This window comes from Aquarana catesbeiana, linkage group LG07 (assembly GCF_042186555.1).
Source record: "Aquarana catesbeiana isolate 2022-GZ linkage group LG07, ASM4218655v1, whole genome shotgun sequence".
Lineage (NCBI taxonomy): Eukaryota > Metazoa > Chordata > Amphibia > Anura > Ranidae > Aquarana > Aquarana catesbeiana.
Genome location: NC_133330.1, coordinates 62,839,711 through 62,861,408, shown reverse-complemented (window position 1 = coordinate 62,861,408; position 21,698 = coordinate 62,839,711). Strand labels below are relative to the sequence as shown.

The 21,698-nt window shown below is 50.5% G+C and overlaps 1 protein-coding gene across 1 annotated transcript in view; it reads right to left on the bottom strand.

Annotated features, from left to right (window-relative positions):
* The window catches only part of ARF4 (ARF GTPase 4), a 39,089-nt gene extending 21,742 nt beyond the window's left edge, over window positions 1-17,347 (bottom strand). Inside the window, exon 1 of the mRNA XM_073592247.1 lies at window positions 17,095-17,347. Coding sequence (XP_073448348.1) covers window positions 17,095-17,161 — 67 coding nt within the window. The 5' untranslated portion in view covers window positions 17,162-17,347. The remainder of the gene's footprint in view (window positions 1-17,094) is intronic.
* Window positions 17,348-21,698: the final 4,351 nt, after the last annotated feature.

Sequence of the window (21,698 nt, the reverse complement as noted above, 5' to 3'; positions counted from 1 at the left end):
TACTCGGCCTACCAGAAGCCACCGCGCCTAAAGACATTATACCTACGCTACAGGGGGTGTTCTATGAAATCCTGAGCCAACCACCCTCGATCCCGATTGAGATAGACAGGGTCCACAGAGCACTCAGGCCCCCATCAAATGACCCAGAGAACCCCAGGGATATTATCTGCAAACTCCACAAATATACCCTAAAAGAATGCATCATGCAAAAGATGCGCAACAGACCAGTCTTTGACTTTGATGGAGCCTAGCTGTCCTACCAGGACCTCTCCAGATGCACCCTAATGCAGCGACGGGCCTTGCGCCCACTTTTGGGGGAAATCCAAGCAGCAGGCCTGACATACCGTTGGGGCTTCCCATTCAGCCTCCAGGTGTCCAAAAATGGCTGATGGGCCGTGCTGCGCACTAAAGATGACCTCTCGCGCTTCCTGCACACCCTGGAACTTGACTTCCCAGATTGGCGCAACATTCCTGACATCAAGATTCCCCAGCTACCCCAACCATGGATCCCGGTGGCCGTCGCTCCCGTGGTCGCAAAAGGCAGACGGAAGGACCTTCCCCGGCCCCTCTGTCACTAGAGACTGATCATGCCACTAATGAACTTATCCGCAGTCCCTTGAAAAGACCAAGATCACCTCCTTTCCTCTACTGGTTTACCGGACTGGGCATAGGAGCCAATGGACGCAATGCGGTAAGCATAGATCCACTCCACGAAGGACACTGAATCTGGATGCCCCTGTGATATTACCCAGCATTAAGTTGAGCCTCCTGCTACATGCTGGACTGGAGGGTTTGTTATAGAGTCCAAAGGATGCCGTGTTTTGCACTTTTTGGGGGTACATGTTCGAGGAGTACTCATTTACCACCCTGTTCATTTGTTTTAATGGACTGGACAAGGCACTGGGTAGCACGTCCCCTTAGTGGTTGCCCACGTACCCCACTTAGGTCTCACCCAATTCGGTGACTGTCCCTAGTGGGACCCTAAGCTAACGCCCAGGTGGTTTAAGGGTTCTAATCGACACAGAGAGCACTGCATGCATCAGACAGAGATTATAGCTACAACTCAGGGGTGCATGATGTCTATAAACGCATAGATTTAATGTGTGTAGATCACGATACTTTAGAACTACTGCAGTCAGCTGAAATAGGGAATATCACCATATCTAACCATGCCCCTGTTCTTGCTACGATCAAGATCCCGGATGGGTCCCCGAAGGCAAGGTCTTAGAGACGCAATGAAAATCTCCTGGATGATGCCTCAGTGGTAGCTAAGGTTTCCAAAACCATTACGCACTATTTTACAGAAAATGTGTCTGAGGAACTACCAGAGCGAGTTGTATGGGAGAGCCATAAAGTGGTACTCAGGGGAGAACTGATCTCACTGGGTTCTAGACTTAAAAAGGAAAGGCAGATAGACTTTCAGAGGGTGCTGTCAGTTTTACAACAGGAAGAACTTAAACACCAGGGGTACACTGAGGCCCGCAAATGACTGACTGAGCTGAGGGAATTGTTCTCATGCCTCCTTGACCGTCGCTCCCGCAGGCAGCTACGGTACCTATCCCACAAATATTACGAACACGTTAATAAGTGCGGCAGAATGCTGGCCAGACCACTTCGAAAGAGACGAAGAACTTCTCATATACACACGCTTAGGTCCCCCTGCGAACGGCGACCCTGCACTCCTCTGGGATTGCTTCGATAGTTAGAAATTATGCAGACCTATATCATTTAGACAAAGACATTTCCCAGACAGAACAGACAGCCAAACTACGAGCTATTGGTGACTACCTCGCCTCGGCCGGGCTCCCCTCTGACATCAGTGCAACAACTAGACTACGAATCACCCATTTCCCCTTAGGAGGTTATCAGGGTAGTGAAGGTACTGCCTAATGGGAAGAGCCCTGGCCCGGATGGATGTACCAAAGCATACTACGCTAAATTTCTCCCCCCGCTACAAAATCACATGTGCAGGTACTTCAATTAATTTGCCACGGGCCACCCGATCCCACCTGAAGCCCTGTTGGCTCACATCACAGTGCTTCCCAAGGAAGGCAAGGACCCAACCCCACCACAAAGCTATCGACCAATATTGCTACTTAATGTTGATATAAAAATTTTTGCAAAAATGATGGCAAACCGACTAAAACACATCATACCACATCATTCACCCCGATCAGACGGAATTTATATCAGGTAGAGAGGCCAGAGACAATTCCATCCGGGCCGTGCAGCTCATTCAGTGGGCCAGCTCCCACAGTGACTCCACCCCCTACCTCATTCTGTCCACGGACACCGAAAAGGCTTTTGACAGAATAGACTGGTCATACCTCAAGGCAGTTCTGGAGGCCCTGGGGTTAATCCCCCACATGCGCCAATGGATCATGGCCCTCTACAAAACCCCCAGTGCGAAGGTCAAGGTTAACGGCCATCTGTCCTTGGGATTCCCCATACAGAATGAAACGAGGCAGGGGTGACCTCTCCCCCCTCCTATTGGCCTCAGTTATGGAGCCTCTTCTTAGAACTGTACAGGCGACAGAGGGGTGACAGTGGGGTCCACGGAACACAAACTTTCAGCCTATGCAGATGACGTGCTTTTTCACCTGACCAACCCCCTTGTCTCGGTGCCAAACAACCTTATGAGAGAACTCAAAATTTTTGGACAAATATCAAATTTTAAGATCAATTACACTAAATCTGAGGTACTACCCATTACTATACCCGAGACGCTGGCCATTAATCTACAGCAAGCTTTCCCATTCAGTTGGGCCAAAGCCTCTACTAAATACTTAGGGATCCAACTCACAGACAAGTTTGACACAATATATTCCGCTAATTTCCCTACTCTTCTGGGCACGGTGCGCAGGGATCTGAAAAACTGGGCCAAGACCTCTTTCACATGGCTAGGCAAAGTTAACATACTTAAAATGAATGTCCTCCCTAGGGTACTTTTCTCTTTTCTTTATGCAGATGCTACCTATCCCCCTCCCCAAAAGCTTCTTCACACAGCTTCAAAGCCTAATAATTAGTTTCATATGGCACAATAAAAAAAACCCAGGCTGGCCGTGTCATTACTATAGAAGCCTAAAGAAATGGGAGGTCTAGGCCTTCTAGACATACGTCGCTATTACAGAGCCACTGCGATTCAACACATTCTAAACTGGCACCACCATTCCAGCACCAAAATGTGGGTTTAGTTAGAGAAAAGCCTAGCTGGTTGCAACCTGTCATACGCCCCTTGGCTGCCCCGAGAAAACAGAGGGCTTTCACAGACAACTTCCCCACGGACCACTCATGCCCTCCATGTCTGGGACCGCACTAATGCTTTATATGCCCTAGCACCCCCTGGCACTTCTAGGATTCAGGTGGTTCCCTCCTGGGGAACAGGCAGCCTTTTTTGGGTCTTGGGCCACTGATGGTAACTACAGCTGCGGCAAATTCTTGGATAAGGGCAAGCTGACACCCCTAGACTCCTTGAGGGACAGACATGGACAATTCCCAATGGACTGGTGGAGGCACAAACAGCTCTATCACTTCATTGCGATCCATGGGGCCTCTATAAGAGGACTAGACACTTACCTCACTTGAACGATTGTTCATAAAAGAGCCCACCCCACATCTGATCCCCGAACTATATCAGCTTCTGGGATCAGCCCCTGCTGTTACCAAACCGGCCTTTATACGGGAATGGGAGCGCGATCTGGAAGTTGAGTTCTCAGCAGACCAACGGTCGCACATGTATAGACTCGCACTCTCCATCGATTCCAAGACACAAGAAGCTATCTACAAGCTTCTGACCCGCTGATACCGTGTACCTGCGGCACTCGCGCATCTACCCCCCAGCCACAAACCGCTGTTGGCGTGGCTGTGGCCAGAAAGGCACACTCCTCCATATTTGGTGGGACTGCCCAGTAGTTAACCCATTCTGGCTAGAAATTCACGCCTATATAAAAGACGCCCTGCAGATCGAAATCCTGTTTTCCCCAAATTATTTTCTCCTGCACCTTCCTGCCCTTCCTTTGAGCCACTACAAGAAAAGCACACTCCCTCACCTCTTAAATGCTGCTAAATGGCTTATACCTCTACTGGAATCACTCGCAGATTCCTACTATAGCAGAGTGGCTTAAGAAGGTGGACGAAATTAGAGAGGAGTAGGTGGCGAAGTGCAAGGACAGGAGCAAACGTTTCAACGGTATCTGGGCTCAGTGGCGGAATTATACCATCGACACGGACCCGGTATCGATACCATCTAGCCTGGATGTTGCTCTGTTGGAGTTAGCGGAGCCCTCACTGAAGCTGAAGAAGCCTGTTCATAGTGATGTGCATACCTGATCATGACTTCTCATAAACCCTAATAGAAGTGATATGACCTGTACCCCTCTCTTCCCCCTCTACGGTTCATAGGGCTAACAATGGAGACCAACTCCAAAGTGCAGCACGCCCTTTGTAACCGGTTATGTTTTTCCCTCCAGCTGATTTTTTTTGGCACTCTGATGGTTAGACAGAAAACTCACCTGGGAACCCTGGTGCCCCGGTAAGACCCGCATCCGAGAAGGCCGCAGAGGGGGCCCGTGAGATGTTCCCCCCTAGACGGAGGCTTCTTAGCCCCTCTCCCGGGGGGGTGGGGGGAATGGTGTTGCCCGTTGGGTTCCTGTTGGCCACAGGGCTGAGATATGCCCCAGCAAAATATGAGGAGGTGCGGGATGGAACTTTCTCTATGCCTTGCAATGATACCGGTTTCTCCCTGTCCCCCATGTCTCCAGTTTTTTCTAGTTTTTGCTTTACATAAACTCAGATGTTGTACAACGTTATGTTCTTAGGCTAAAACAGCCACTCTGCACCCTCAATAATGACACGTTGTTGACTATTGTAATGTATGTATTTTATGTTTAATAAAATAAAGATTAAAAAAAAGCAGACAGTGAAAAGGCAATAGTACCACCCCACCCAATCAAAGAAGGCTTTTTATTCATTTAGAAGATGCAAAGCATTCTACGAATGGCGCCTGTGCCGAGCAACTGACCTCCTGTGCTCATAACCACCCCATTTTCGGCTATTTTTCTCTTTCGGCAAATTGGCGAAAAGGCTATTTTCCGCGGCCGAAATTTCGGTGCATCCCTAATGTTAAGTGCACGAAAAAAAATAAAATAAATAAATTACAATTTAGTATTACATGTCCATGTGTTGTAGGCAAAGAGAAAATGTGCTCCAGTGTTTCTGGGCCCTACTGTAGTACAAAGAATATACATATGTGGGGGTCGCTGAAATCGTCAGGAGAAATGTGTTTTTGTCAGTAAGTTAAGAAAGAGATATACAGCTACATTTAAAATAAAAAGTTTTTTTTTTGTACTATTTCAGGGCCAGTTTCTTTAACCACTTGCCACCCGCTATATAGCAATATGACGTCGGCAAAGTGGTTGCGATAGCCTGAACGGACGTTATATGACGTAGCCAGGATATCAAGCCGGTGCGCACCACGGGGGCGCGCATCGCAGCGATCGTTGTTGTGGTGTCAGTCTGACACACCGCAACTCTGATCTAGGTAAAGTGTCTGACAGACTACCACGTGATCAGCCGTGTCCAATCACAGCTGATCACGATGTAAACAGGAAGAGCCGTTGATCGGCTTTTCCTCACTCGCGCCCGCTAGAAGAGGAGAGCTGATTGGCTGCTCCTCTGATGGGGGGGGGGGGTCTGTGCTGATTATCAGCGATGCACCCCTCCCCCCCCCCCGAGGATGCCCACACTGGACCACCAGGGATGCCCACCACTGGTCACCACCAGGTATGCCACCCTAGACCACCAGGTATGCCAATCAGTGCCCACAATGGATGCCAGTGCCCACAATGGGCATCACTGATTGGCAGGCATTGTTTGGCACTAATTGGCATCCATTAGTGCCCATCCGTGCCGCCTATCAGTGCCCATCCGTGCCCAGTTCTGCCCATCAGTGGAGAAAACTTATTTACATCGTTTTGTAACAAACAAAAATTTCGGTCTTTTTTTATTTGTTTAGCAGAAAATAATCCCAGAGGTGACCAAATACCACCAAAAGAAATCTCTATTTGTAGGAACAAAATGATAAAATTTTGTTTGGGTACAGTGTTGTATGACTGCGCAATTGTCATTCAAAGTGCGACAGCGCTGAAAGCTGAAAATTGATCTGGGCAGGAAGGTATACAAGTGCCCAGTATTGAAGTGGTTAAAAAAACAAAAACACCACACCCCCTCGGAGATATCCACTATTTACCACCAAATGAAAGTCCAACCTGTCCCGAGAAGAATACACACCTTGTTTTATCAGGCTTTATGAACATCAGATTGATAGGAAAGGCTGTTAAATTTATCATGGACACAAGCTGTAAAGTCCCTTTCACACGGGGTGGCCGATCAGGTTCGCCTGTCGGTTTTTCAGAAGGACCTGATCGGACGCTCCATTCACTCCTATGGAGCAGCGGATGTTAGCGGTGACATGTCCGCTGACACCCGCTGCTATCTGATCCTCTTTGCCAAAATCCAGATGGATGGAGGTCCTATTTTCCATCCGTCTGGTGCAAAAGCGGAATAGACAAGTCAACCTTAAATTATATTCCTCTCCTGCTGGAGGTATGAATTTAGGGCAAGGCATATGCCCACCAGTCCCTACTCTTCCACGGAAAAACAGTGGGGGGGGAAACCCAGGAACTACTATCAGCAGTAGAAGCTTCCATTTCCAGGGCTATAGAAGAACAACGATAAAGGTCTCTGAATCACAAAGCCCCTGGCTTCATAGATGACTCACTGGCAGCAGAGGAAGCCCGTCGTACAACTGCTAGTTCCTCTATTGCTTCCTCACGCAGTAAAGCAATGGGTACGTCTTCGTTCTTTATCCCAACAGGCAAGTCCTCCATTTGTCATGGCTTGATCTGAAGGAGAATCCACAACCCTCGGCGGAACATGCACCAAGGGCTCAGCAGCACCATTCCAGGACTACATGACTGCAAACAGGGTCCCAACTCTACTCCAGCACAGGTCTCCATCCAAGCACACACTTTTTCTAACCTAACAGAAGGTGCAAGCTAGTGGACAAACTGGGAATTGGGTGCCACAGAACTGCTGGGGTGTATCCCAACTCACCCACCCTTGCAACCTCCATCTTCCGGACACCATCGCTCCCCATCCCAAGATGGCTTGCCCCCACGTCCTTATGAGTGAACTGTGTTCACCAGCAGCCCTGTTTTAAAGTTTCTCAGGAGACACAAAGCCAGGCAAATGGTGCATTTTCATAATTTTACAGGTTTCTGAATGTAGCAAAAAACAGTTCCAAATACTGGTGGTAACATTCTTCACATTTATGGCAAATACAATGCAGTCAATGCCTTACAACAATCCTGTTTTCAGTTTAAACATTAAGCAATGCGGTGGTGCTCGTCAGGGATGCAACACACTATCCCACATTCAGTTCAAGTCCATAGAGAATTATCCTTATGGGGTGTCCACAGTAGGAAAACAAAGTCCTTAGTTCTCTACATGCTTATCCAAGAAGCTTCTTGGTTCAGAACCTCATTACTTGCATTGGGGCAGACAAGCACCACTTTAAAGGTACAGAAAGGCTGAGGTACAGCTAAAGATTGCCATACAGCATGGGCATAAAAGGTACTCCCGTTTCACTTCAATAAAGTTAAGACTACCAGAACATGTACCCATAGCAAATCTTTACCACCCTATTTAGATACCTCTGCAAGCAGGGCAATCTTGTTAAGACCCCCCCCCCCCCAAAGGAGGCGTCTGGAGTTCAACTTTAACCATATACCTTTAAAGTGTTACTAAACCTAAAAAAAGTTTACCTTAATGCTATGCTTGCATTAAGGTAAAGAAACAGTTCAGTGTCCCTGTGCCTCCCCTTCCCTGTGTGAAGGGGGGGAGTGGAGAAGAGATCAGTGCTGTGCAGGGCTGCATCTTGTCTCCCCTTACACAGCATTGGAGCAGCAGCCATTGGCTCTTGCCGCTGTCAGAGAAAGTGGGGGGTGGGCATGGGTCCAGCTGTTTAAGTCTATGGAGTGCAGCTCCATAGACAGCTCGGGAACGCAGGGACTACAATTCCCCATAGCCAGTGGCTGGCTATTGTAGTACCCGCAGAAGAGGAGCCAAGATAGCCACCAGGGACCCCAGAAGAGGAGGAACGGGCCACTGAGCAGGCAAGTATAACACGATAGATATATAGAGATATATATATATATATATCATTTTGAGTTTAGTAACACTTTAAGCCATCATATGCAGGTTACATAGTACTGGCTCCTACTTCTGGGTGAGTCCTCCAGGCCCGCCCCATAAAGCCAGCTTTAGATTGCATACTAAACAGGTACAGTGGATCTAAGGGATTACTAGAACAGGATATAGGTTTCTTATTAGAGAGAGGGTAACTGTTAGGAATAATCTGAAAAAAAAAGTAATCTTTCGCAATCCAGGGCACTCCCAACTGAAAGTAATCCAAGTTCCTGCTGGAAAGATGGTTCAAGTCATTCTCCTGTATATATTAAGCAGCAGATAACATACCAACCCTCATCAGTCATACCATATGACTGCAAATATCCTGCTTCCCAGCATTACAGACTTATTTAATTTGGCCTTAACACTGCAAAAATGTAAACCATCCCATGATTTTACACTGTACATTACATCTGTACTATAAAAAGAAAAATTTAAAAGCTATCTTATTGAGGGAATCAATGGCTTCCCTCCTTCCACATCACAAAGGAATCCTGGAACAGGAAGATGAACAGATAACACAAGGTTGCCTGAATGAACACACATTGTGGAAGCAAAGGGCAAGACTGGATCGTCCCATTCTCACACAGATTGGCACGTTGGATGTCTGATGTGTCACATTCCTGTATAACAAAAGGGTGGATGAGCTGGGAACCTGCTGCTCAGACTGGAAGTGATGTGGATATCCCAGAGGGCGTGGGCCAAGTACTTAAGGCGACGGAAGAAAATCCTGGAGTGTCCAATCAGCTGACATTCACAGGCCGATAATGTCTGAACCCAACACCACACCAGTCCGCGCAGATCTATGACAATGTGGAAGCTGCATCACCACTCAGCCAAGAGAACATAATCAGCATAAGGCTAGACACATGTTAAAGGAGAAGTTCACCATTTAGAAAAAATAAAAAAAAAAATAAAAAAAATATATTTTTTTGCAGGTAAAAACGTATGCATTATTTTTTTCTAAAGGAGCCTGCAGAGAATCGCACCCACGCCAGGCTCCTGCATACTCTCAGGATAGCTGTCTACCTGTACATCTTGTGCAGGCAGGTATTTATTTTTAGAGCAAGTAAATCAATGAACTACGAGAAGGATCATATGCCGTCAGCTGCAATGGTTGATGGTACTTGTATTCTTATTATTTACAAGAAACAGTCAATGACTGATGTGGCCATAGCCCCATATAGCTGCGCTCCCCCCCCCCCTCCCAATTGTGACAGCGGATGCGGGGAGAAGATTCCCCACGTGTGTGATTGAGTTGCACATGTTACACCCTAAATATAGGTGTAACATGTTTGGAGAGGTGAACTTAGCCTTTACCATTTCTCTAGTCCAGCCTGTGGACTGAGTGAATGAGATCGAATAGTAAAAGCGAGCCGGCTATTGGATTCGGAGAGTCAGCACCCATGGCTGTCCGAAAACCTAATTGGTAATTCACTTCAGCTAATTTTCACAGGTATCCACTCAACTCCTCCAGTATAAATTTAAATATTGACTTGATCTGGGTGGTGCCATCAGGGACATCAACTCAAAATCTGAGCCACCTATGACAACCTTAAGGGCTCTTTCACACAGATATGTTTTTCCTGCGTTTTTCCCTAGCAAGAAAAACAAAAAGGTTTCCCTTTAAATCCTATGGGACTTTTTACACCACTGGGTTACTGATGCAGCGTGTTTTGAAAAGTCCTGAATGCTACATCTATGGTGCACTAAAACGCAGCTTCCCATTGAAATGAATGAAAATAGCGGCAAACACACTGCGATTTTGATGTGTTTAAATCACACATCCATTTTTCACGGGTGCAGACAACCCATAAATGCACAGCAAATGCACCTGAAACACAGCAAAGCTGCGGTAAAAACCCATACACGTTTTTACAGGGAGTTGCTACAGCGCAGTGTGAAAGTACCATAAAGCAGGACTTGACTCAAAAAGTGAGTCACACCCTCTGCCCTGCTTATAACGGAGATACAGGATTTTCTTGCCTAGGCAAAAACAGCATCCCTCTACCTGCCCTTCGCAGCCTCCTGGGACATGTCATCTATCCCAGGAGGCTACACGACCATTCACAAAGCACTACATAAGATTGTGCATGCAAAATGGGGAGCTGGCTGTTCCCAGTAAAAGCAACAGCTTTCACTCCCATACCCAAGATGGCAGCACTGGTAAGTACCCAATTTTTAAAAGTATTTGTAGCTGCTAACAAAAAAAAAAAAAAAAAAAAAAAAAAAAAAAGGAGCTCCTCTTTCTTTACTCTTTAGCACTTTGTCTAAATGCATGTAATTCAGAGGCGGTTATGCATGATAAATCTGGGTTCTCATACAAATGCAATGTCAATACACTTCACCTTCAATTTCAAAACTTCTCAAAAGGCTTGTTCACACATCTCACAAGCTAAATGCTCAATTTTAGCATGCAAGTAGCTGTCAATTTTTAGCTACAGCGACCCACCATGAGGGGGCAGTGTGATGTGCATTTTCAACCCATAACATTAGTTTACTTTTTTTTTTCTAACTTTATTTGAAGCGCACAAAGTGTCTCCGCACAGCAGTACGGTGCGCGTTTCATTACAAAACTACGTCTGCATTTTACCATAGCTCAACGCAACAAGCTGTGCTGCAGTGTGAATGGGACACATGACAAACAACTTATTTACATGTCCTAGTGGGGACTGCAGTGCAGAAAACACCAGTCACCACACTGTGTTAACAAGCCCTCAAACAATACCAATGTATAGGAGCATCTGGTGGATAAATCACCTGACACTGGGGTAACTCCACCAACATTGTCACAGAGACACAGACTTTATGTCATCAGCTTTATTGAAACCAGTAAAAAAAAAGGGAAAAAAAATTCCCTTCTTTACAGCTTCTGTTCGATGGCGCTACTGAGCGAGCCAATCTAATCACCACCTTTATCCCTATGAGCATAGCAAGACGCTGGCCTCTTACGGTGGCGAGTGGTAAGCACACATTGTCCTCACCTTATAACCCTACTGCATACACCTATGGGGATCATCTACACACACCACTAAAGCCCCACCTATCCATGTATTTCCCTTACAAGTCTCTGAAATGGATTTAACAAGCGATCTGATTGGTCACAACAGGCATTGGCTCTGTAGCTAAAGCTTTCATTGGACAGCTTTGTGCATTTTACAGAACAAAATTAAAAACAAAAGTGTCCGGCCTTGTGCAAAATCTTTAAAAAAAACTTTATTTAAAAAAGTCTACAGTCAGGAGCCATCTGTCAGAATACAATACACAGAGGTGGGAAATATCCCTCGATTGTGTGGAGGGGGGAGATGTAGTATGGAAATCTTTGGCCCCCTACATATGTATGCATAGTGTTAACAGGACAAGGGTGATCACTCGTCATGATATTATGTTTTTGCCAAACACCTGCCAACATACTTATTTAAATAAAGTTTTATTGAAGAGTGTGCACAAGGCCAGGTCCTCTCACTCAGATAGAACCTCTAAGGCTCGGTTCACACTAGGGGCGGCACGACTTGCAAGTCGCCTCGAGGCGACCTGCACACGACATCCACGGCGACTTGCAAAACGACTTCTGTATAGAAGTCTATGCAAGTCGCCCCAAAAGAAGTACAGGAACTTTTTTCTAAGTCGGAGCAACTTGCGTCGCTCCTATTAGAACGGTTCCATTGTACAGAACGGGAGGCAACTTGTCAGGCGTCTAGGTCGCCTGACAAGTCGCCCCCGTGTGAACCGGCACTAAGACTACTTTAACACTGAGCCCCGGTTCACACTGGGCCAGCACGACTCAGCGAGGCGACATGCAAATGACTTCCGCGGCAACTTGCAAAACGACTTCTGTATAGAAGTCTATGCAAGTCGCCCCCGAAGTAGTACAGGAACCTTTTTCTAAGTCGGAGCGACTTGCGTCACTCCTATTAGAACGGTTCCATTGTACAGAACGGGAGGCGACTTGTAAGGCGGCTAGGTCGCCTGACAAGTCGCCCGTGTGAACCGGCAGTGAGGCGCTTTACAGGCGCTAAAAACAGCACCTGTAAAGCACCTCTCCTGTCACTCCAGTGTGAAAGCCTTCAGGCTTCCACACCAGAACGGTGCGCTTGCGGGACGCTAAAATAAGTCCTGCGGGAGCGGAACTTTTAACCCTTTTTCAGCCGCTAGTAGGAGTCAAAAGCGTCCCGCTAGCAGTCAAAAAATACCGCTAAAAAAAGGGGCGCTTTACCACCGACGCCCCCAACGCCCCAGTGTGAAAGTGCTCTAATACTGTATGCCAGTCCTCACATCACACAGGTTCATCCTTCTCAGATATATAGAAGTCTCTGATGATGTGTCCGGGAGGAGAGGATGTCTGGGAATCTCACCCAGAAATAGGAGACATGGAGGTCACACACCAGGATAAGGATCTGTATCTACATAGTCAGTGATATTCAGCAAAATGAGACTTAGGCCCCTTTCACACTGGGGCGGTGGGGGCGTCGGCGGTACAACAGCGCTATTTTTAGCGCTGCTGTACCGTCGTTCTTGCAGCGGTATTCGGCCGATAGCGGTTCGGTTTTAACCCCTGCTGGCGGTCGAAAAAGGGTTAAATCAGCTCGTACAGCGCGGCTATAGCCGCGGTATTACCGCGGTATAGCCGCGCTGTCCCATTGATTTCAATGGGCAGGAGTGGTTTAGGAGCGGTGAATACACCGCTCCTTCCCCGCTCCAAAGAAGCGGCTCGCAGGACTTTTTTTACCGTCCTGCGAGCGCACCGCTTCAGTGTGAAGGCCCTCGGGCTTTCACACTGAACAGTGGAGGCTGTTTAGGGGCGGTTTTCAGGCGGTATTTTTAGCGCAATACCACCTTAAAACCGCTCCAGTGTGAAAGGGGCCTTAGAGATGTCCCCCCAAAAGAGATCCTTAAATGAAAAGAGCCCAATGACTACCCTCTATATTTATCACTATTGATGAGGAGAGTGATCAATCAACATTGGAATATTTTAACAGTCTCCCTACCCCCCTCCATGTAGGTGATTGTAATTTGCGCCCCCCCCCCTCCATGGAGATCCGCGCGTGCACCCCCCTCCCCCTCGTAGAGCTGTGTGCGTGTCCCCCTCCCCCTCGTAGAGCTGTGTGCGTGTCCCCCTCCCCCTCGTAGAGCTGTGTGCGTGTCCCCCTCCCCCTCGTAGAGCTGTGTGCGTGTCCCCCTCCCCCTCGTAGAGCTGTGTGCGTGTCCCCCTCCCCCTCGTAGAGCTGTGTGCGTGTCCCCCTCCCCCTCGTAGAGCTGTGTGCGTGTCCCCCTCCCCCTCGTAGAGCTGTGTGCGTGTCCCCCTCCCCCTCGTAGAGCTGTGTGCGTGTCCCCCTCCCCCTCGTAGAGCTGTGTGCGTGTCCCCCTCCCCCTCGTAGAGCTGTGTGCGTGTCCCCCTCCCCCTCGTAGAGCTGTGTGCGTGTCCCCCTCCCCCTCGTAGAGCTGTGTGCGTGTCCCCCTCCCCCTCGTAGAGCTGTGTGCGTGTCCCCCTCCCCCTCGTAGAGCTGTGTGCGTGTCCCCCTCCCCCTCGTAGAGCTGTGTGCGTGTCCCCCTCCCCCTCGTAGAGCTGTGTGCGTGTCCCCCTCCCCCTCGTAGAGCTGTGTGCGTGTCCCCCTCCCCCTCGTAGAGCTGTGTGCGTGTCCCCCTCCCCCTCGTAGAGCTGTGTGCGTGTCCCCCTCCCCCTCGTAGAGCTGTGTGCGTGTCCCCCTCCCCCTCGTAGAGCTGTGTGCGTGTCCCCCTCCCCCTCGTAGAGCTGTGTGCGTGTCCCCCTCCCCCTCGTAGAGCTGTGTGCGTGTCCCCCTCCCCCTCGTAGAGCTGTGTGCGTGTCCCCCTCCCCCTCGTAGAGCTGTGTGCGTGTCCCCCTCCCCGAGCTGTGTGCGTGTCCCCCTCCCCGAGCTGTGTGCGTGTCCCCCTCCCCGAGCTGTGTGCGTGTCCCCCTCCCCGAGCTGTGTGCGTGTCCCCCTCCCCGAGCTGTGTGCGTGTCCCCCTCCCCGAGCTGTGTGCGTGTCCCCCTCCCCGAGCTGTGTGCGTGTCCCCCTCCCCGAGCTGTGTGCGTGTCCCCCTCCCCGAGCTGTGTGCGTGTCCCCCTCCCCGAGCTGTGTGCGTGTCCCCCTCCCCGAGCTGTGTGCGTGTCCCCCTCCCCGAGCTGTGTGCGTGTCCCCCTCCCCGAGCTGTGTGCGTGTCCCCCTCGTAGAGCTGTGTGCGTGTCCCCCTCCCCCTCGTAGAGCTGTGTGCGTGTCCCCCTCCCCCTCGTAGAGCTGTGTGCGTGTCCCCCTCCCCCTCGTAGAGCTGTGTGCGTGTCCCCCTCCCCCTCGTAGAGCTGTGTGCGTGTCCCCCTCCCCCTCGTAGAGCTGTGTGCGTGTCCCCCTCCCCCTCGTAGAGCTGTGTGCGTGTCCCCCTCCCCCTCGTAGAGCTGTGTGCGTGTCCCCCTCCCCCTCGTAGAGCTGTGTGCGTGTCCCCCTCCCCCTCGTAGAGCTGTGTGCGTGTCCCCCTCCCCCTCGTAGAGCTGTGTGCGTGTCCCCCTCCCCCTCGTAGAGCTGTGTGCGTGTCCCCCTCCCCCTCGTAGAGCTGTGTGCGTGTCCCCCTCCCCCTCGTAGAGCTGTGTGCGTGTCCCCCTCCCCCTCGTAGAGCTGTGTGCGTGTCCCCCTCCCCCTCGTAGAGCTGTGTGCGTGTCCCCCTCCCCCTCGTAGAGCTGTGTGCGTGTCCCCCTCCCCCTCGTAGAGCTGTGTGCGTGTCCCCCTCCCCCTCGTAGAGCTGTGTGCGTGTCCCCCTCCCCCTCGTAGAGCTGTGTGCGTGTCCCCCTCCCCCTCGTAGAGCTGTGTGCGTGTCCCCCTCCCCCTCGTAGAGCTGTGTGCGTGTCCCCCTCCCCCTCGTAGAGCTGTGTGCGTGTCCCCCTCCCCCTCGTAGAGCTGTGTGCGTGTCCCCCTCCCCCTCGTAGAGCTGTGTGCGTGTCCCCCTCCCCCTCGTAGAGCTGTGTGCGTGTCCCCCTCCCCCTCGTAGAGCTGTGTGCGTGTCCCCCTCCCCCTCGTAGAGCTGTGTGCGTGTCCCCCTCCCCCTCGTAGAGCTGTGTGCGTGTCCCCCTCCCCCACGTAGAGCTGTGTGCGTGTCCCCCCCCCTCGTAGAGCTGTGTGCGTGTGTGTCCCCCCCCCGTAGAGCTGTGTGCGTGTGTGTCCCCCCCCCCGTAGAGCTGTGTGCGTGTGTGTCCCCCCTCCCTCGTAGAGCTGTGTGCGTGTGTGTCCCCCCTCCCTCGTAGAGCTGTGTGCGTGTGTCCCCCCTCCCTCGTAGAGCTGTGTGCGTGTGTCCCCCCTCCCTCGTAGAGCTGTGTGCGTGTGTCCCCCCCCCCCTCGTAGAGCTGTGTGCGTGTGTCCCCCCCCCCTCATAGAGCTGTGTGCGTGTGTCCCCCCCCCCTCATAGAGCTGTGTGCGTGTGTCCCCCCCCCTCGTAGAGCTGTGTGCGTGTGTCCCCCCCCCTCGTAGAGCTGTGTGCGTGTGTCCCCCCCTCCTCCATGTAGAGCTGTGTGCGTGTGTCCCCCCCTCCTCCATGTAGAGCTGTGTGCGTGTGTCCCCCCTCCTCCATGTAGAGCTGTGTGCGTGTGTCCCCCCCCTCCTCCATGTAGAGCTGTGTGCGTGTCCCCCCCCTCCTCCATGTAGAGCTGTGTGTCGTCCCCCCCCCCCCCTCCTCCATGTAGAGCTGTGTGTGTCCCCCCCCCTCCATGTAGATCTGTGTGTGTGCGCCCCCCCCCCCCTCTCCATGTAGATGTGTGTGTCCTCCATGTAGATGTGTGTGTCCCCCCCCTCCATGTAGAGATATGTGTGTGTCCCCCCCCTCCATGTAGAGATATGTGTGTGTCCCCCCCCTCCATGTAGAGATATGTGTGTGTCCCCCCCCTCCATGTAGAGATATGTGTGTGTCCCCCCCCTCCATGTAGAGATATGTGTGTGTCCCCCCCCTCCATGTAGAGATATGTGTGTGTCCCCCCCCTCCATGTAGAGATATGTGTGTGTCCCCCCCCTCCATGTAGAGATATGTGTGTGTCCCCCCCCTCCATGTAGAGATATGTGTGTGTCCCCCCCCTCCATGTAGAGATATGTGTGTGTCCCCCCCCTCCATGTAGAGATATGTGTGTGTCCCCCCCCTCCATGTAGAGATATGTGTGTGTCCCCCCCCTCCATGTAGAGATATGTGTGTGTCCCCCCCCTCCATGTAGAGATATGTGTGTGTCCCCCCCCCTCCATGTAGAGATATGTGTGTGTCCCCCCCCTCCATGTAGAGATATGTGTGTGTCCCCCCCCTCCATGTAGAGATATGTGTGTGTCCCCCCCCCTCCATGTAGAGATATGTGTGTGTTCCCCCCTCCATGTAGAGATATGTGTGTGTCCCCCCCCTCCATGTAGAGATATGTGTGTGTCCCCCCCCTCCATGTAGAGATATGTGTGTGTCCCCCCCCTCCATGTAGAGATATGTGTGTGTCCCCCCCCCTCCATGTAGAGATATGTGTGTGTCCCCCCCCTCCATGTAGAGATATGTGTGTTCCCCCCTCCATGTAGAGATGTGTGTGTGTCCCCCCCCTCCATGTAGAGATATGTGTGTGTGTCCCCCCTCCATGTAGAGATATGTGTGTGTCCCCCCCCTCCATGTAGAGATATGTGTGTCCCCCCCCTCCATGTAGAGATATGTGTGTCCCCCCCCCTCCATGTAGAGATATGTGTGTCCCCCCCCCTCCATGTAGAGATATGTGTGTCCCCCCCCCTCCATGTAGAGATATGTGTGTCCCCCCCCCCTCCATGTATCTGGGTGTCAGTCTCTCCCCCCTCAGGTGGATGTCAGTCGCAGGCCCCGGCCACTCACCCATCAGAATTCGCATCTGTTTCTTTCCGAAGAGCCGGGAGAAGAGGGAGGAGATGGTGAGGCCCATGGTGGTGGTGGCGGCTCGCTGCTCTCAGTCCGCTCTGTGCTGTGCTCTGAGCCCGGCGGATACTCGTCTCTCTGCCACGTCACGCTCAGCCCGGCAGCGCTTCCAACGCGGACCAAATGACGTCACGAGCGCCACATCCCGAGCTGCACCGGAAGTGGGGGAAGGGAGGGGCGCGGTCAGCTCCACGTGACGCCGGGTCACCCTGTGGGCGTTACAAATAGATTTGGGCGCGCTACGGCGCGCTGCGAAGGAGGCGGGGCATTTGGAGCGTAAGGTTACCACTCCCAGCCCAGCTGGGCAAACCATCTCACCGGTGTTCTATCGATATGTGCCCTCTAGAACAACGGGGAGGGGTGCCAGTGCGCGTGCGCCCGCTCAGCAGCCGCTTGACCTGTGCGAACCGGAGCATGCGCAGTGCACGTCACTGACACCCTGTCACCTGCAAACACTTCACTATAAGAAGATGTCTTCTCAGGACTTCCTGCACTCTGCAATACAGAAGGAAATTTGTGTTTTTAAATATAGTGGAAACAAGTTCAAAGCCCCATTATTGCAGCTCAGTAACTATTCACAAATCATTAGGCCACATTCACACCCGCTTCTCTGGTCAATAGTGAGCAGATGGGAGAAAATCAGCGGGAGCCCCAGAGATTGATTGCAGGAGGAGACCCCACTAAAAGCATATAATAATAATAATAATGTATTCTGGTTAAAAACAATGAAACACAATGCCCCCTTGTGTACAAATTCCCCTACCCCCTGTACTCAATGCCCTCCTCTGTACAAATCCCCCCTACCCCCTGTACTCAATGCCCTCCTCTGTACAAATCCCCTCTACCCCCTGTACACAATGCCCCCTCTGTACAAATCCCCCCTACCCCCTGTACACAATGCCCCCCTCTGTACAAATCCCCCTGTACACAATGCCCTCCTCTGTACAAATCCCCCTACCCCGTGTACACAATGCCCCCCTCTGTACAAATCCCCCCTACCCCCTGTACACAATCCCCCCTCTGTACAAATCCCCTCTACCCCCTGTACACAATGCCCCCTCTGTACAAATCCCCCTGTACACAATGCCCTCCTCTGTACAAATCCCCCCTACCCCCTGTACACAATGCCCTCCTCTGTACAAATCCCCCCTACCCCCTGTACACAATGCCCCCCTCTGTACAAATCCCCCCTACCCCCTGTACACAATGCCCTCCTCTGTACAAATCCCCCCTAACCCCTGTACACAATGCCCCCCTCTGTACAAATCCCCCCTACCCCCTGTACACAATGCCCTCCTCTGTACAAATCCCCCCTACCCCCTGTACACAATGCCCCCCTCTGTACAAATCCACCCTACCCCCTGTACACAATGCCCCTCTCTGTACAAATCCCCCCTACCCCCTGTACACAATGCCCCCCTCTGTACAAATCCCCCCTACCCCCTGTACACAATGCCCCCCTCTGTACAAATCCCCTACCCCCTGTACACAATGCCCTCCTCTGTACAAATCCCCCTGTACACAATGCCCCCCTCTGTACAAATCCCCCCTACCCCCTGTACACAATGCCCCCCTCTGTACAAATCCCCCCTACCCCTGTACACAATGCCCTCCTCTGTACAAATCCCCCCTACCCCCTGTACACAATGCCCCCCTCTGTACAAATCCCCCTGTACACAATGCCCCCCTCTGTACAAATCCCCCCTACCCCCTGTACACAATACCCCCTCTGTACAAATCCCCCTGTACACAATGCCCCCCTCTGTACAAATCCCCCCTACCCCCTGTACACAATGCCCCCCTCTGTACAAATCCCCCTGTACACAATGCCCCCCTCTGTACAAATCTCCCCTACCCCCTGTACACAATGCCCCCCTCTGTACAAATCCCCCTGTACACAATGCCCCCCTCTGTACAAATCCCCCCTACCCCCTGTACACAATGCCCCCCTCTGTACAAATCCCCCCTACCCCCTGTACACAATGCCCTCCTCTGTACAAATCCCCCTACCCCCTGTACACAATGCCCTCCTCTGTACAAATGCCCCCTACCCCCTGTACACAATGCCCTCCTCTGTACAAATCTCCCCTACCCCCTGTACACAATGCCCCCTCTGTACAAATCCCCCTGTACACAATGCCCCCTACCCCCTGTACACAATGCCCCCCTCTGTACAAATCTCCTCTACCCCCTGTACACAATGCCCCCTCAATGGGTCTTCTTTGTCATTTTTTTCATTTGAAAATGCTCCAAATATTTTCAATTGGTGAAAGGTCTGGACCATAGGCAAGTGCACAGGGTGTGCCAGGTGTGCCTGGGCACACCATAATCACCCTGTGTAGCATAGATTCCCCAGTTATTTCACCAAAGCCCCCTAACGGGGCTCCTAAAAAATTTGTAAGAAACTAATTTAAAAAATGAAATTCTAAAAAATAATAAAAATAAAAACTACTGACACCATCCACTGCCATACTGACACCCAGCCCTGCTCTACTAACACTGTCCACTGCTCTACTGACACCGTCAGTATAAATACACATGCACACACACATACAGTGCCCCCTTGACATTTTCCACATTTTTGTCATGTTACAACCAAAAAGGTAAATGTATTTTATTGGGATTTTATGTGATAAACCAACACAAAGTTGCACATAAGACCCCACATAAGATTGATTTCAATGGTGAGCAGAGGTGGATGAGCGGTAAACACGCCGCTCCTTCACCGCTCCAAAGAAGCTGCTGGCAGGACTTTTCCTGATGTCCTGCCAGCGCACCGCTCCAATGCGAAAGCCCCTGGGCTTTCACACTGGAAACAATGGAGCAGCTGTTTGAGGGCGGATTGCAGGCGCTGTTTTTAACGTTATAGCGCCTGCAAAACGGCCTTGGTGTGAAAGGGTCTAATTGTGAAGTGGAAGGAAAATTATAAATGGTTTTCACATTTTTTTTGACAAATATCTGAAAAATGTGGTGTGCATTTGTATTCAGCCCCCTTTACTCTGATACCCCTAACTAAAATCTAGTGGAACCAATTGCCTTCTGAAGTCACCTAATTAGTAAATGGAGTCTACTTGTATATAATTTAATCTCAGTATAAATACAGCTGTTCTGTGAAGCCCTGAGAGGTTTTTTAGAGAACCTTACTGAACAAACAGCATCATGAAGGTCAAGGAACACACCAGACAGGTCAGGGATAAAGTTGTGGAGAAGTTTAAAGCAGGGTAAGGTTATAAAAAAAATATCCCAAGCTTTGAACATCTCACAGAGTACCGTTCAATCCATCATCCGAAAATGGAAAGAGTATGGCACAACTGAAAACCTACCAAGACATGGCCGTCCACCTAAACTGACAGGCCGGGCAAGGAGAGCATTAATCAGAGAAGCAGCCAAGAGGCCCATGGTAACTCTGGAGGAGCTGCAGAGATCCACATCTCAGGTGGGAGAATCTGTCCATAGGACAAGTATTAGTCGTGCGCTCCACAAATCTGCCCTTTATGAAAGAGTGGCAAGAAGGAAATCATTATTGAAAGAAAGCCATACGAAGTTCCGTTTGCAGTTTGCAAGAAGCCATGTGGGGGACACAGCAAACGTGGAAGAAGGTGCTCTGGTCAGATGAGACCAAAATTGAACTTTTTGGCCTAAAAGCAAAACGTGTGTGTGGTGGAAAGCTACCACTGCACATCACCCTGAACACACCATCCCCACCATGAAACATGATGGTGGCAGCATCATGTTGTGGGGATGCTTTTCTTCAGCAGGGACAGGGAAGCTGGTCAGAGTTGATGGGAAGATGGATGGAGCCAAATACAGGACAATCTTAGAAGAAACCCTGTTAGAGTCTGCAAAAGACTTGAGACTGGAGCGGAGGTTCACCTTCCAGCAGGACAACGACCCTAAACATACAGCCAGAGCTACAATGGAATTATTATTTTAGATCAAAGCATTTTCATGTGTTAGAATGGCCCAGTCAAAGTCCAGACCTAAATCCAATCGATAATCTGTGGCAAGACTTGAAAATTGCTGTTCACAGACGCTCTCCATCCAATCTGACAGAGCTTGAGCTATTTTGCAAAGAAGAATGGACAAAAATGTCACTCTCTAGATGTGCAAAGCTGGTAGAGACATCCCCAAAAAGACATGCAGCTGTAATTGCAACAAAAGGTGGTTCTACAAAGTATTGACTCAGGGGGGCTGAATACAAATACACGCCACACTTTTCAGATATTTATTTGTAAAAAATTTTGAAAACCATTTATAATTTTCCTTCCACTTCAAAATTATGTGCCACTTTGTGTTGGACTATCACATAAAAGCCCAACCCCCCCCCCAAAATTATGTTTTTGGTTGTAACATGACAAAACGTGGAAAATTTCACCTCAAAGCTCAAACACTGTATGTGTTTGAGCTTTGAGGTGCACACCTATGGTCTAGAGTCTAGACTGCAGGCAGGCCAATTAAAGAGGAAGTAAACCCTGATGGGTTTTACTTCCTCTTTTGCTCCCTGTATAGCCTGCAAATAAAAAGCATAATGGGCTAGTATGCAT